The 16,114-nt window shown below is 38.6% G+C and overlaps 1 protein-coding gene across 1 annotated transcript; it reads right to left on the bottom strand.

The window, feature by feature from the left end:
• Positions 1-740: 740 nt before the first annotated feature.
• On the bottom strand, positions 741-14,837 carry LOC107564528 (uncharacterized). The gene is made up of 11 exons (XM_016249625.1): positions 14,803-14,837; positions 12,169-12,277; positions 11,933-12,062; positions 11,351-11,466; positions 8,694-8,792; positions 2,462-2,548; positions 2,126-2,226; positions 1,992-2,052; positions 1,348-1,490; positions 1,141-1,261; positions 741-761 (listed from the first exon to the last, which is right to left on the bottom strand). The coding sequence occupies exons 1-11, from the start codon at positions 14,835-14,837 to the stop codon at positions 741-743; spliced, it is 1,023 nt and encodes a 340-aa protein (XP_016105111.1).
• Positions 14,838-16,114: the final 1,277 nt, after the last annotated feature.

Raw genomic sequence — 16,114 nt, 5'->3', positions numbered from 1 at the left:
AAAAAAGATATATATATATCCAAACTACGCGAGCTCTCCAGTCGAAAATGCCTAAGACTAGAAGAGATGCATCCAATTAAATACTCCCAAGGTAAAACTTTCCCCATGCTTGGCTCAGGAATGCTCTGATTGGCTGATCTCCGCTCTGATGTGCGAGCTGTCCAGCTATTGGTTCAGTGATCCAGTGAGGCGAAGCGTAAATATTTACACATATTCATAGTCACATCGGCACATTTTAAATTTGAAATATATTTCCTCCTTACAAAAAACGTAATAAAAGTAATGCATGCCAAATTATAGGTTTGCAATGTTGGAAAATGTATGATTTATACACTTTTTTTTCCTTAAGTCTTCATACTTAAAAAGCTCCTTTATTTAACTGTTAAGACTTTAAATTCAAACTACAGTATGAATGTGTGAAAGATGCAATATGTTATCTGCTGAATGCCACTGGAGAAATGCAAAAATAAATAAATAAATAAAATAAATAAATAAAAATATTATTATTTCTCAAGTAGACTCGTTTTTTTAATTGCATTGTAATGCAATTAACAATGCAATTACATTCCCGCCCCCCCAAAGCTTCTGGTAAATATGTTTATGATTTTATAGGAACAACAAAACCTTTCTGAAATTATTTTTTTATGGTATTTATTGACTAAATACACAGTATAGTAAACAATGTGATTAAAATAAAATGCATTTATGAGTTAAGCAGGACGTCTCTTCTTTCCTCTCCATTAACTAACAGCATCCTGGACCTACACTCAGAAAAAAAGAGGGTACAAAAGGACACCTTTGTACAGTATTTACCCCTAAATGGTTCATAATAGTACTAAGAGTACGATTACAACTCTAAAGTAATAAGCACCCTTTAGGGATAAAGAAGGTGTCCCTAAAAGTACAAGTCTTTGCACATTTATTCTGAAAGTTTATTTAAAAAGTGACAAATCAACACCAGTCCTCTATGTATAATTTGACCACATCTTCACATCAGCGTTTTCCACCTGAAACAAAGTAAAACTGCAGTTAACTGTCGAAGAAATCTAATTTGGAATTATTATCATTATTATATTATTGTGTAGTTGGTTTGTTTGTATCTATTTTATCATAGAAACAATATGGTGTACAATACAGTACCTCAACAGCACGACTAGTATAGATGTCAGCTATGCATAGAGGCATGTCTGTATATGATGATTGAGTGTCTTTAGCAGAACTAGACGGGGATTCATCTGTGCTTTTTCCAGCCGGACGCAGACTGCATGTATGAATGAAAAATGATCAAGTTTGAAAGCAAAAAGATTGACACGTTCCTTAGCACTTTCATTCACAGTGATTCCTAACCTTGGTGAGAAATTAGTATTTGGACTCTCAGTGAAGGATTCTGGGCCCTCGGACGTTCCTTTATCACTCAGGTGCGTAAAGCCAGGCTCTGTGGGATATCTGGACTTCTGAGTTTGGATGCTGTGGGGACAATCATGCTCCATCTCCTCAAAATAAATGAGAGTGGATTGCTGAATAAGAAATGATCTATAAAAGCACATTATAAAGGAGTAGGTGACCCAAAAAGAAATATTTTGTCATGATTTTAAGGCATAATTTCTGAAGAGAACAAAACTTTGGTAGAGTGGGAGATCATTAGTCAACAGCATGAGTCTAAACTCCTCAAAAAACATAATGTTTGATTTCAGGATACCTTGAATATAGCACATTGATCTTGCAGACTACTTTTATGATACTTTTATGTTGTTTTTCTCACATTTGACAATAAATCATCATACACTACACTATACAGCTGGACGGAAAACCAAAACTGGGACATTCTCTTTGAAATCTTCTTTGAGATTCATGATGAAGGAAAACACAATGGTGTCCAAACAACAAGAGGGTCAATAAACGTCATTTTGGGTAAACTACTCCTAAGTTCACTTCACTTAAAGAAGTTCAAGTTTTCAGAGCTGAAGAAGCGTGTGTTGTGTGTCACTCACCAATTCTTTAATGCTGAACCCATCGGTGCATTGCAGACCGAGTCCATTTTTTGCCATAATTCTAAAGAGATATATTATTAATATAAATTTTCCATTCATTTTAATTAGATTCCAGACATTGTCAAATTATTCACCTCTGAGTGTCAGCCATATGAGAGAGCGAGAGGTTGTGCATTAATCTCGTTTTGTGTTTAATGTCAATGGTCTTTGACCAGATCGGTGGCTCATAGCTTCTCTGTTATGATAAAAATAACAACAGTTCTGAAAATACAAAACCAAACCCTTCTTTCAAGAAAAAGCATGCATCTCCATGACAAAACTTCAGATTCACCATTTCATGAACACATAATCCAAACATGTGCAACTGGTAGCACTACTATCGGTTTCCCTCTGGAGAGCTTTAGATAAAGGTCTCTGCTAAATTAATTGAATTAATGTGAACGTAGGATGATAAAATGTCCTAAAGGTACCATAAGAAGCATCTTGGAGCTGACTTCTTCCAGGAAGGTGGACCGCAGACTGGAAAATGTAGGCACTTTGAGCTCCCGAGTGAAAACCTATAAAGACAAAATGTACTGCATGTATATAACAGCTTTTATATTTTAGGAAGGGGATCAACATATTTGGTACATTATATTATACATATTTTTTCCCTTATGGAATGTGTTGTTCCCTTGACGTTACATAGAATTATGCAACATAAGAAGGGTGTGAACAGTGTTTTGTGTATTCCTTCATTGGTGATTATTTGTCACTTCCATGGGTTATATCATGACAGTGGGATGTATCAGTCAGAAGACAGAGGTGATAGCACTAGTGTCATCTCTCACAGTTGCTGTGTTACTCTGTGCACCTCACAATCTTTCAGGCCACGCAGTGTGTCGGCTCACACCCTGAGGTGACAGGGTGTGAGTGAGGGAGCCATCTGAGACAGCTGAACTGTTGATATACTGTAGGTGCGTATTCGCACGTCACTATATGAATGGTGTTAGGTGGGCCTCACCTCTACAGCTTCTGCACAACAGCAACAACTGCAGTGGTAAAGCCCTGTTTATATGCAAGCACACTGTAATGCGAGTGGGGAACAGGTGTAACACTGTGTAAAAACCCTGTAGAATGAAGTGAGAATGATGTTAGATCACACCAAACTGTTTACATAAGAAGTCATGACAGATTTAACATGCCTTAACTATTTCAGTCCAAAATTGGCTATCCCACAAACTTTTTTTTTCCTCCCTGGGCAAAAAACCTTTTAAATATATGGTAAATAATATATAAAAATAAAAACAGGGCAGTCAATGAAAAATATTTTTCAAACTTTTTTCAATGCTAAAATATATTTAAAATATTTGCTGGGGTGTTTGTTACGGGGCTGACGAGACGTGAGACATGCGGATCCATGTGCAAGCTTTATTAAAGCAGAGGAGGTCAGAAACATAGGCAGGGTCGAACAGTGGCAAACAGGTATATGGTGGGCAAGACACAAGAATAATTCTAGGGCTAGCGAAGGTCAACGAACGGCGAACAGAATCAAAAGAGCAAGACTAAAGGGATAAATCCAGGAAAACAGGCAAAGATCAGAAACCGAGAAAACAGAGAGACAGCTGAACTGTTGATATACTGTAGGTGCGTATTCGCACGTCACTATATGAATGGTGTTAGGTGGGCCTCACCTCTACAGCTTCTGCACAACAGCAACAACTGCAGTGGTAAAGCCCTGTTTATATGCAAGCACACTGTAATGCGAGTGGGGAACAGGTGTAACACTGTGTAAAAACCCTGTAGAATGAAGTGAGAATGATGTTAGATCACACCAAACTGTTTACATAAGAAGTCATGACAGATTTAACATGCCTTAACTATTTCAGTCCAAAATTGGCTATCCCACAAACTTTTTTTTCCTCCCTGGGCAAAAAACCTTTTAAATATATGGTAAATAATATATAAAAATAAAAACAGGGCAGTCAATGAAAAATATTTTTCAAACTTTTTTCAATGCTAAAATATATTTAAAATATTTGCTGGGGTGTTTGTTACGGGGCTGACGAGACGTGAGACATGCGGATCCATGTGCAAGCTTTATTAAAGCAGAGGAGGTCAGAAACATAGGCAGGGTCGAACAGTGGCAAACAGGTATATGGTGGGCAAGACACAAGAATAATTCTAGGGCTAGCGAAGGTCAACGAACGGCGAACAGAATCAAAAGAGCAAGACTAAAGGGATAAATCCAGGAAAACAGGCAAAGATCAGAAACCGAGAAAACAGACAAGGCAAGACTAGGCTAGGCTAGGCTAGGCTAAGAAGCTAACGAGGGCTCTGTAGAGTAGCTATCAAAACTATACACGCTAAACAATACTCGGCCGAGAATGGTTGTTTGAGTGAGTGTTATATAGTGAATGTGTGATTGATGACAGCTGTGTGCAATCAGTGCTGTGTGCAATCAGTGCAATGGCTGAAGAGATATGTATTCCGGGGTGATATGCAACAGTGTGTAGTGCGAGAGTCAATGAAAATGGAAAGGGTGACCTCTGATGGCTAGCAGATGGAAGTTCATGGACCGGATACGTAACAGTATTTACTTACCCAAGTGAAAATATGTTTTATGTCTCCCAGCTATCGGTCAGATGAAATGTTTTGCTTTAAAAAATTAAATACGGTGATACTTTAACACATATTCACGATTAACGAATAGTTTTCCCTCGATAAACTCCTAATTTGCTGCTTATTGATAGTTAGTAAGGTAGTAGTTAAGTTTAGGTGTGGGGTAGGATTAAGGGATCTAAAATATGGTCATGCAGAATAAGGCATTAATAGGTGCTTTATAAGTTTTAATAAACAGCCAATATGCTAGTAATATGCATGCTAATAAGCAACTGGTCAATAGTGAGAATTGATCCTTTAAATCAAGTGTTACCTGAAAGACTTATTCTTTAACACAGTAAAGTATTCAGCTCAAAGGCTAATATGTGTAAAACAGAAACATTTTCTCATGCATGTGTAATTGAGAGAAGATATATCTTCAAGTGTAATTGAGAGATGTTTGGATATTTTCTAAAGGCCTATATTTGCAGTGTCTGTCCACGTCATATATGTTTAGTACCTGTCTCCAATGTGGATCTGACTGTTTTCTTGTGTGTTGCAGCTGTAAGTGGGACTCAGGGCTAAGTAATACTCCTGACTGCTGGCTCTTCCCAACTCTGTCTGCCCAATGTTTGCCATCCCACTCCCTCCAGGTCAGAAACATAGGCAGGGTCGAACAGTGGCAAACAGGTATATGGTGGGCAAGACACAAGAATAATTCTAGGGCTAGCGAAGGTCAACGAACGGCGAACAGAATCAAAAGAGCAAGACTAAAGGGATAAATCCAGGAAAACAGGCAAAGATCAGAAACCGAGAAAACAGACAAGGCAAGACTAGGCTAGGCTAGGCTAGGCTAAGAAGCTAACGAGGGCTCTGTAGAGTAGCTATCAAAACTATACACGCTAAACAATACTCGGCCGAGAATGGTTGTTTGAGTGAGTGTTATATAGTGAATGTGTGATTGATGACAGCTGTGTGCAATCAGTGCTGTGTGCAATCAGTGCAATGGCTGAAGAGATATGTATTCCGGGGTGATATGCAACAGTGTGTAGTGCGAGAGTCAATGAAAATGGAAAGGGTGACCTCTGATGGCTAGCAGATGGAAGTTCATGGACCGGATACGTAACAGTATTTACTTACCCAAGTGAAAATATGTTTTATGTCTCCCAGCTATCGGTCAGATGAAATGTTTTGCTTTAAAAAATTAAATACGGTGATACTTTAACACATATTCACGATTAACGAATAGTTTTCCCTCGATAAACTCCTAATTTGCTGCTTATTGATAGTTAGTAAGGTAGTAGTTAAGTTTAGGTGTGGGGTAGGATTAAGGGATCTAAAATATGGTCATGCAGAATAAGGCATTAATAGGTGCTTTATAAGTTTTAATAAACAGCCAATATGCTAGTAATATGCATGCTAATAAGCAACTGGTCAATAGTGAGAATTGATCCTTTAAATCAAGTGTTACCTGAAAGACTTATTCTTTAACACAGTAAAGTATTCAGCTCAAAGGCTAATATGTGTAAAACAGAAACATTTTCTCATGCATGTGTAATTGAGAGAAGATATATCTTCAAGTGTAATTGAGAGATGTTTGGATATTTTCTAAAGGCCTATATTTGCAGTGTCTGTCCACGTCATATATGTTTAGTACCTGTCTCCAATGTGGATCTGACTGTTTTCTTGTGTGTTGCAGCTGTAAGTGGGACTCAGGGCTAAGTAATACTCCTGACTGCTGGCTCTTCCCAACTCTGTCTGCCCAATGTTTGCCATCCCACTCCCTCCTCCAAACCCATGCTCTGTTTGCACACGTCCACAATGACAGGGAGGTGTGAGAAAAACGAACCAATCGTGTCTTTCTACAGGTTTGACTCTCATCTCAGCTTCACTACTCGTTCTCTTCATCCTCCTCTCTCACCTCCATGCGGTCTGGAATCTGGCAACGACTGGTGTCTTGCAGTCAACTACTTTAACACCAGTTTTCATATAGCAGGCAAGCAAAAATCCATAATATCCCCAAGATTTTCAGTAAAAAATGTTTGACTGCAAACAACTCTATTGTCACAGATATATTCAATTGTACTCTATTTTTCTGTTTGTACTTTTTCCCTGCCTGAGTTTGTTGCCATAGTGACCTAGTTAAGTTAATCATTCCTCATCTACACTATGACTCTGTGTGATAAGCTAATTCTGTGTTCCTGATTAAGATGAAAGACTTTTGATTCTTCCTCTTCGTCTTTGTGCGTGTCTGACTACAAGTTGTGACATCTATAGTTTTACTATAGTTTTCAGTTAAATAACATCCACCAGTCCTTCAACCTGTTTGTTTTTTTTTCTGCCAAAATGGACTTCAAATATCCTAAAGAGTTCTACTGAAGCAATGTTCACTTGAGTTGAGTATGTTTAGCATTAAAAATATTCCAATTAATTAAGTCTTCTACAAATTTTTAAGCTTTTAATTTTCTTACCTTTAGACTTTCAGCAATGCATTACATTCTAGACTTGACAGTCCAACACTTTTATATAGTTTCTTTATTGGATCTTTGAGGTGAGCAGATGTCACTAGAAGGCTGTGGTCATTAACACCATTGTTAGTGTGTCGAACTCTCATGCTGGCAATAATCAATTTGTTCCCCATGTAGAACGCGTTACAGTGGTGCCGTGACCTAGATGAGAGTGAGGTTTAGAGGTGTGAGTATAACAGGCCAGCTGGTACAAGATTGTGCAGGTAACCCTCACTTCCCGGTTCAAGAGGTGCACTAGCGACTGACACTAAAAAATCTACAGTCTTTAGTGCGGTCGTTAGTGTGCCCAACTCCCATGCTGGCAATAATCAGTTTGTTCCCCAAGCAGAATCGGTTACAGTAGTGCCGTGACCCGGATGAGAGTGAGGTTTAGAGGTGTGAGTATAACAGGCCAGCTGGTACAAGATTGTGCAGGTAACACTCACTCTCCGGTTCAAGAGGTGCACTAGCGACTGACACTAAAAAATCTACAGTCTTTAGTGCTGTTGTTAGTGTGCCCAACTCCCATGCTGGCAATAATCAGTTTGTTCCCCAAGCAGAACCGGTTACAGTGGTGCCGTGACCCGTATGAGAGTGAGGTTTAGAGGTGTGAGTATAACAGGCCAGCTGGTACAAGATTGTGCAGGTAACCCTCACTCCCTTGGATTCATCAGGTGCACTAGCGACTGACGCTAAAAAAAATCAGCAGTCATTAGTGTTGTTGTTAGTGTGCCCAACTCCCATGCTGGCAATCGTCAATTGGAAGTAGAACCATTTACAGTGGTGCCATGACCCAGATGAGAGGTTTAGATGCATGAGTGTAATGGAGGCCAGCTGATACAAGATAGTTGTGCAGGTAAACCTCATTCAATTAATATAATTTAAATTAGATGCCAGACATTGTCAAATTTCTTACCTTTGTGTGTCAGCCATATAAACGAGTGAGAGGTTGTGCATTAATCTCATTTTGTGTTTAATGTCAATGGTCTTTGACCTGATCGGTAGCTCATGGCTTCTCTTTTGTGCAGGTAATCCTCATATGCCCAGGTTCAAGAGGTGCACTAGCAACTAATGCTAGAGACTGCTTCCTTAGTGCATCTGACTCCCATGCTGGCTGTTATTGGTTCAAGCACCACTCAGAGCGGACCGAGCGGAATGGATTATATTACAAACTAGTGAAATAGCTATATAGTTCTTCAGAGGTTACAAAAGTTGAAAAATAGATGAATTCAGAATGTAAACAGAAAGTAGACCATTCACAACTACACTGAGCAGTGTAGAAGTTACTTGAAGTATTTAGAACATACCATATAATCAGAACATTAAATAATGAAATCAGTGCTGTCAAGCAAACACTGTAAAGATTTTTGGTGCTTAAAACGTTTCTTATAAAGGCCTTTTAGTTATAACTGAAATCTTTTTTTCTCCCCTTTTTTTAATTAGAATTATTTTTACAATATGAATTCTTATTTTAGAAGTTCCCTTATAAGTCACTTGTCAATATAAGTGTAGGTGAATGTGAGGGTTATGTATGTTTGTGTGTGAGACTGCTGGAGGTGTGTTTGCCTCCCTGTGTTGCTTACTGAGTTCAGAGACACTGTGGTTTGACACTTACCTCAGGAAACATGAGCTCAGTTTCGTCTTGTCCCCAGCTCTGTTTGCCCCGCTGTTGGAAAGTGTTCACTCCTTCATTCCCTCTTAGTGAGACTGGCATCTGTGAAAGAAAAGTAGACATTACAGTAACACTTCAGATTAGAGAACACAAATTCACTATTAACTAAGAGTTTTCCCTCAATAAACTCCTAAGTTGCTGCTTAGTAATATTTAGTAAGGTAGTTGTTAAATTTAGGTGTGGGGTAGGATTAAGGGATCTAAAATATGGTCATGCAGAATAAGGCATTAATTAATATGTGCTTTATAAGTACTAATAAACAGCCAATATGCTAGTAATATGCATGCTAATAAGCAACTAGTTAATAGTGAGAACTGGTTCTTAAAACAAAGTGTTGCCGACATTACAAACAGACAACATTTTATCATTTGTATTATTTAGTTTTCAGAAAGTTAGACTAAGAAGCTTGGGTTGAACACTCTCAACTGCAGTACTTAAGTTCATAAACTTCCCTCGTGTCATTCCAAACCTGTGCAACATTCTTTTTCTCAGAAAAAAATATATACATTTTTAAGAATGTTTCATTTGTTTTACCCAATTAAAGTCAGTGAACCCTAATGACTTTCATTGCATGTACAAAAAGCAATGAGACTTTTTTTTACAAACTATCTTTTTTGTGTGTTCCACAGAAGAAAGAAATTCATACAGGTTTGGAACAACATGAAGGTGAGTAAGTGATTTGTCATTTTTGGGGTGAACTGTTCTTTTAAGTTTGTGTTATTGAGAATGGACACAATGAACACAATGCCTTGACAAGACTTTGCTTTTCTACTTTTCTCTGATTGAGCTAGATCTCCACCTTCTTCCCACTTTGCAACATGGCCAAGCCTGAGCGATACGTGAGAGCAACCAATAGAGTGAGCGTATGGTTGTTAATATATTCCTAATGATGTGCTACTTCTCAAGAAGAGCCTCAGACACAGCCCAGCTCACACCTGATAACACTGCACACCCGGGTGAGGACACACTTTGTCTGCTGGGTGCAAACTAGCCCTCCAGAGCGCTGCAGTGTAGGACAGTGTTTCTTCACAGCACTGTGTTGCAACTAACAGACATGTAACAAGCCTGTACACCGGCAGAGAGAATGAGAGTAAAATTCATTTGTGTAGGAAATTAAAATTATGTTGATGAGTGGTTTTAGCTATGGGAAGAGCCCACTAACGTTGGGTACAAAATAAATATTCTGGGGAAAATAATAATAATAATAAACTTGGGTGTGTAAGTGGACAAAGATGTGTGAACAGTTTGTTCCGTATATTTCTCCTTTCAACTCAGTGATGATGGAGCAATGTTCCTCAGACAGATTTGACTGTCCACCCTGAAAATAAAAAGGTGTGAAATTCAACATGGCAGATAGATATTGTGACTCAGTATCTCTCATAGAAACCAGACAATCGGAGGTAAATATAAAAAGAAATAGACTCAAGTGTGTAATTTATAGATCTCAAATATATCTATTTCTGGGCTCAGCTGTGATTATTGTGTCTGTGAAGTTTGACAAGCTGTAACCAGCCAACCACAGAGAACTTAATAACAGTGTCCCAGGGGGAAACCTTATTGCTCAGAGGTTGCTCTTTCATTGCTCAGAAGATGTTACAGAGTTCTCAGTTCAAATGAAATTCAGATAGAAACAAATGAGACAAATGTTGGTGATTAGTACAGCTCAGATAATTTAGTCTTGGAAGAATGTGTTGAGAAATGTTTGATTTCATATTGAAAACACTCAATAACTGACTTGGCAAACCTGACCATGTTTGAGATATTGTTGAAAATCTACAGGATACAAAAATATAAGATTTCTAAGATAATTTCCTTAGGAGACAAATCTAAAACTTCAGCTTATCTGAGATATTCTTCTCCTTATGTTGTTCTGGGTGGTTGCTAGCTAGATCACTCGCTAGACCAGGGTTCCTCAAATCTTGCCCTGGAGGGCCAATGCGCTGCAGAGTTTAGCTCCAACCCTGACCAAACTCACCTACCTGTGATTTTCTAATGATCCTGAAGACATTGATTAGCATGCTCAGGTGTGCTTGATTAGGGTTAGAGCTAAACTCTGCAGGAAAGTGGATCTCGTGGGCCAGATTTGAGGATCCCTGCACTAGACAGACACTTGCGACTGATCTATCTATCTATCTCCCTCTCTATCTAGATAGATAGATAGATAGAGAGAGAGAGAGAGAGAGAGAGAGAGAGAGAGATAGAGAGACTTTTTCTTTATTCTGGGAAAGGTTGTTTAAGGTCCAGAGAGCTCTTTTCCAAACAGTTTAACACATTCCCTGACCTCCGGCATCATGTGACATCCCAGGCCAAATTGGTCAGTCTCTTTTGTGTGTGAAATAAATTAGACATTCTCCCCTGGGTGATGTTTGTCCATGATGTGCTGACTGAAGGAGATTCTCCTCCACCACTGAGAGGGAGGGGGTCCTGTTCGGTCATCTCACTGCTACGTGAACAATCAATTCTCTTTTCAACTGGCTTCCAGCAGACTGTGTGTTTGTGTTAGGCCAGCAGGGCAAACAGCATGGGGAGAAAGGACAGTTGCAGGCCTTTTCAACCCCGGCAGCATTTTAAACAGTCTAAATGAATGAGCATAAACTTACATGTTTGTGCTGTGCTGTGGAGTCATCAGGTGTGATCTGAAGTTTCGGGAGAGACCCATATTTCTGTTTCAGCAGGTCCCTAAGAGTAACATCTGAGCTGGGATTACTGCTGTGTTCTGCCAGCATGAAATGACAATGACAACAAATGAGAATCCACAATTTTCCAGATTTAAATTGGAGTAGAGAAAAATTGTGTTAAGAGTTGGTAAATTTGATTAATTTCCATGAATCAGTAAAAACATTCATTTGCAATGGATTCATCCACAACTCTGATTCAATGTTTTGTTTAGTCATCGCTCTCTCTCTCTCTCTCTCTCTCTCAAAAAGAAGTAAAATACATAGTAAAAATATGTGAATATTTCTGTTTATTGCTATTTATTGTTACATTAGCACATATATATGTAAATTATTAACATTACCAACATACACACACACACACACACACACACACACACACACAAACCTTCTAATACCATGGCACACTTACTTTTTCATTTTTGATGTCTTAAACAAGTTTTACCTTCTGTGAATTGATAGCTGATTCAGTGTGAAAACAGCACTGCTCATAGCATCAGCTCTCACCCATTGCTTGTAGTTGCTTCTCAAGTTGACATGTGCTTCTGTGTTGTTCTGTCCAGACCCTGAACACCTCCTGTTCCCTGCGGCTCTGAAGAAACCCGAGTCGTTTCAGCCGTTTCTGCAGTTCCAGAACCTCATGTAGGCCAGATTAGAGATGATTAATCATGTGCATTTTACTAATCACAGAAAGTCCTAGTAAATATCAACGGAGAGAGAAAGCTAGGTAATGCTGGTCTCACCAGGTAGTAGTGTGTTTTAGGTAGACACCTCAAGTATGCATCATCGTGTGTGAGGGTTGATCTGGTGGCCCTCTGAATGGTCACAAGCTTCTGTGACAGAAGGAATAAACTGAGGATGCAAAGAGGATCTCTAACTATTGATTGCTCGACATATCAAGGCATAGCTTGAAACATTGAGGAACAGTTCAGATCTCAAAATATTTGAGATATCTCTTGAGGTTTTTCTTTCCATTCTGAGGGTCCCGCAAGGCCCACTGTCTTAGTATGGCTGGGAACCCCCAGCGTACAAAATGAATGAGAAGTAAACATGCAACCACAGGAAGCCATTAACTGCAACAGAGACCAATTAGGCCCCAGCAGGTGTCCACGACTCAGCCTGCTTTGGTCCCGGCTCAACATCATGAAGTCTGGACAAAGTTTTTGGCCTGAGCTGAGGAAACAACAGGGCAGTTTCATTTGCTCAGCAATTTGTACCAAAGGTTTCCTACTGGCAGCCCATAAAGTCCTTTATAGCTCAACCTTTGTCCTCCCCTCCAGTGCTGGTCATTAGAGGACACAATTACAGCCCGCTGAAGAAGACTTGGTTTTATAGGAGGAGATTGATCAGCCAAAGACCCCTCCCCCACATCCTTAGCCCCCAGTCTCTACCTATTATTGTCTTCAACCCAGACGGCCAAAAATCAAAGTCAATCACAAGTCCACACCAACTGCTTCCCCCATATTACAACGACAGGCTTCCTCAATCCTCCGGACTTCAGTACCACTTCAAAGTGTCAGTGGGAGACACATCTACTGTCCTGCAAAGAGTTACACTACAGCGCAATCGACATTGCATGGACATCTAGATTCATTTTTGCTGAAGAGATGCTTGCCCTTTACATTTAATGCTGTTTTGTACATGTAGCCTAAATTCACTTCAGAAAGACCCAGAGGAATTTATTTTGGAGAGGATTTGCCTAAATTCTGTTTTAGGAGGAATAAAAATACACAAAGAGACAATTTTTAACATACAGTAAGAGTGGTCACACTCAGTGTTGGGGGTGACGCATCACAAGTAATGCAAGTTACTTTGTTTTCCCATGTATTCACTGACACCTCCCCTGTCCCAGCGTTGAGAGAAATCAGGAGTGAGGTGCAGAGGCACTTCCTTCAGCCTGAGGCATAATAATTTCACTTTTGTTGTGAAAGGGCCTTTACAGTTGCCAAAAAATATAACTTTAGGGCTTTTGTTATTAAAAAACAAATAAGCAAGCCCAGCCCAAAACAAAAAGTAATGCAAAAGTAATGTAATGCGATACTTTCCAGAAAGAGCAACTAAGTAACGCAATTAGTATCTTTTTTAAGGAGTAACGAAATATTGTAATGCATTACTTTTAAAAGCAACTTTCAACAATGGTCACACTTTAGTTTAGGGACCAATTCTCACTACCAACAAACTATTAACTTATAAATAGTTAGTAAGGTAGTTATGTTGTTAGGTATGGAGTAGGATTAAGGGATCTAAAATCTGGTCATGCAGAATAAGGCATTAATATTTGCTTTATAAGTACTAATAAACAGTCAATATGCTAGTTGTATGCATGCGATAAGCAACTTGTTAATAGCGAGAACTTAAAATAAAGTGTTACCGTAAGAGTAACTTATGCAGACAGAATAGGCCAGACCATTTGGTTTTGGGAGAATTTAGATCTCTGACTTTTGCAGACTTTTCGGTGTCTTGGCAAATTTGAACACAGTCTGAGACTTTGTTAAGATTTCTTCTGAAACTCTACAGGAGACACTTGTGAGACCACGAGGGTGTAAATATCTCAATTTGATCTCATTTTAATCTCAGCGCTGTCTAGGAAAAACAACTGAGATATTAAAGAGGGCTCACAGGTGATTTTTCCTTTCCTTTTGGAGTTTAGCAAGGTTAGGACAACACATTTTTCAGGGATATACACTAAGTGGAAGTGTGTACTTGTATAATTGCCGATGCAGTTGCTGGTAAGGCTGCAGTGGAACACTGTCATGAATATTTCAGCACAGAGACTTCCTCTCAAGCTCTGATCGAGTGAAAGGAAACGGTCAACTTTATTTGAAGTGTTAATGGCTATCCCACTGATGTGGAAGATGTGTTTGTTACTCTACAGAAGGTGCTGTATGGATATGTGTTTGTATACGTGTCGGGTGGATGTCCACAAGCTTATCTTGGACATTACAGGAAGTTTGAGGCTGACTTGTGAGTTTGGTTTACAATATACACCTCTAAACAACATTCACAATAATAACCATGAACAAAGAGAGAATAGAGCTTCAATTTAACTAGACTGGCTAAATAACTAGATCTAGTTTAGAAGGTCACCTTGTTTGTAAGGGAGACTTTAAGGGCTGTGAATAAAGCTACTTTAATCAATGTTTCCTTAACGACTATCCCTGGTCTCCCTTACCAACTTAAAAAAAATTATCAGCAAAACAGGAAAAATGCTTCCTTAAATATTAAGAGATCCAACAGAAAGCACTGCAACACTTCCTCTGAAAGTTTTCTCAGCACTCCCGTCTACTGGAGAGATTCAGTACCACTATGCTGGTGTTTTGCTCTCTTTAATGAAGACAAATTAGTTATAATTAGTCATTGATTCCAGGAGGGTGTACCTGTTCTTTATGTCCTTCTCTAAGTTTGGAATCATGTTGCTTCATCTCTTGTCTTTGTCTTTGAACTTTTTCCCTCAGTAATGTAGCATGCTGGTATGAAAGCATGTCTTTCAAGCGCTGTAGTCTGTAGTATGTCTCTAGGTGGCGCTAGAATGTAAGAAAAAGAGAACGAAAGCATCGGCGTGTGACAGGACAGAGCAAAAGAGAACAATAATTGAATTTGTGAAACTGCTGTCAACTCTTTTATGCATCCAGAATATTTATTAATTTATTCATAGAGAATATAGCATCTTATTGATATGACTTCAAATAAACAGTTAGATCATTTAGTTGCATTGTTTTTTTGTTTTTTTTTATAATTTTATTATAAGACTATGATTAGACAGATTTTATTTATAAATTAAAAATACATAATACAGAAAATATTTAATTTATTATAAACAATGCTAGTATAAAATGCTATGGTAAGCACCTCTTAATTGGTTAAATGTATACCTATTTAAAAAGTCAATATAGGTAAATTGACTGTAAAATATTGAAAAAAAGAAAGATAAAGTCACTAAAATGCCTCCGATAATTAATCATTCTCAATGTATTTTTGGTGGTCAATTTCTTTTTTTCTTTTTTATTAGATTAAGCTATTAAACTGATAATAAACACGATAATTAGTATTATTTTTACAGTGCAGATAGTATATAAAGTGAGAACTATCTATCACACTGTTTGTGGTCTTTTTCTATATAGGTGAGTTTCTACATTGAGTCTATGGTAATCAGTCTCGTCTTTCATTGACAGTGTTTGCACCTGGGCCTTTGTTCTGGCATGCAGCTAGTCTTTCAATATATCAAAGCATCCTGATTACTAATTGGGTTTATTGCGTGCTGCAATTTAATGCCAATTTTAACAGACTACCTTAAATATTTAGGACCTAGAAAGCAATATGACATGGTTTCTCTACACTTCATATGAAGCAAATTCTGATAAGAGATTGTTTGATCGGGAAAGGAATACTGATAGTACCTGATCTAGAAGAGCTTTTCGTTTTCTCTCCAGCATTTGATCAGAATCCTCAGCATGAGCAGAAGTCATCGCCATCTGCATCTCGCCTGTTCTGCTGGGGCTTTGTGGTCTCCTCTGCCTCTGACATTCAGATGCCTTTTGGAGAGAAAATCACACTTGGATGACAAGACCCCAGCAGCAGCAGCTGTGCTCTTGTCTTCTCTGGTCCCAGAGATCACAACACAGCAGTCAGTAATTGCATGGGTTTTCCTGAATTAGCCAGTAATCATTCTCAAATGCCAAAGAACATGAG

The sequence above is a fragment of the Sinocyclocheilus grahami genome, unplaced genomic scaffold (assembly GCF_001515645.1).
Source record: "Sinocyclocheilus grahami isolate Dianchi unplaced genomic scaffold, SAMN03320097.WGS_v1.1 scaffold944.1, whole genome shotgun sequence".
NCBI lineage: Eukaryota > Metazoa > Chordata > Actinopteri > Cypriniformes > Cyprinidae > Sinocyclocheilus > Sinocyclocheilus grahami.
Note: the sequence above shows the minus strand (reverse complement) of the source record. Positions and strands in the feature narration are given on the sequence as shown.

What these genes read in the sequence shown, in the direction of transcription:
- LOC107564528 (XM_016249625.1), bottom strand. Translation starts at nt 14,837, where the DNA reads ATGATTCCAAACTTAGAGAAGGACATAAAGAACAG. An exon ending in GAGAAGGACATAAAGAACAG is followed by an intron (nt 12,278 to 14,802) that starts GTACACCCTCCT and finishes TTGCATCCTCAG; the next exon opens with TTTATTCCTTCTGTCACAGA. An exon ending in CTAAAACACACTACTACCTG is followed by an intron (nt 12,063 to 12,168) that starts GTGAGACCAGCA and finishes GGCCTACATGAG; the next exon opens with GTTCTGGAACTGCAGAAACG.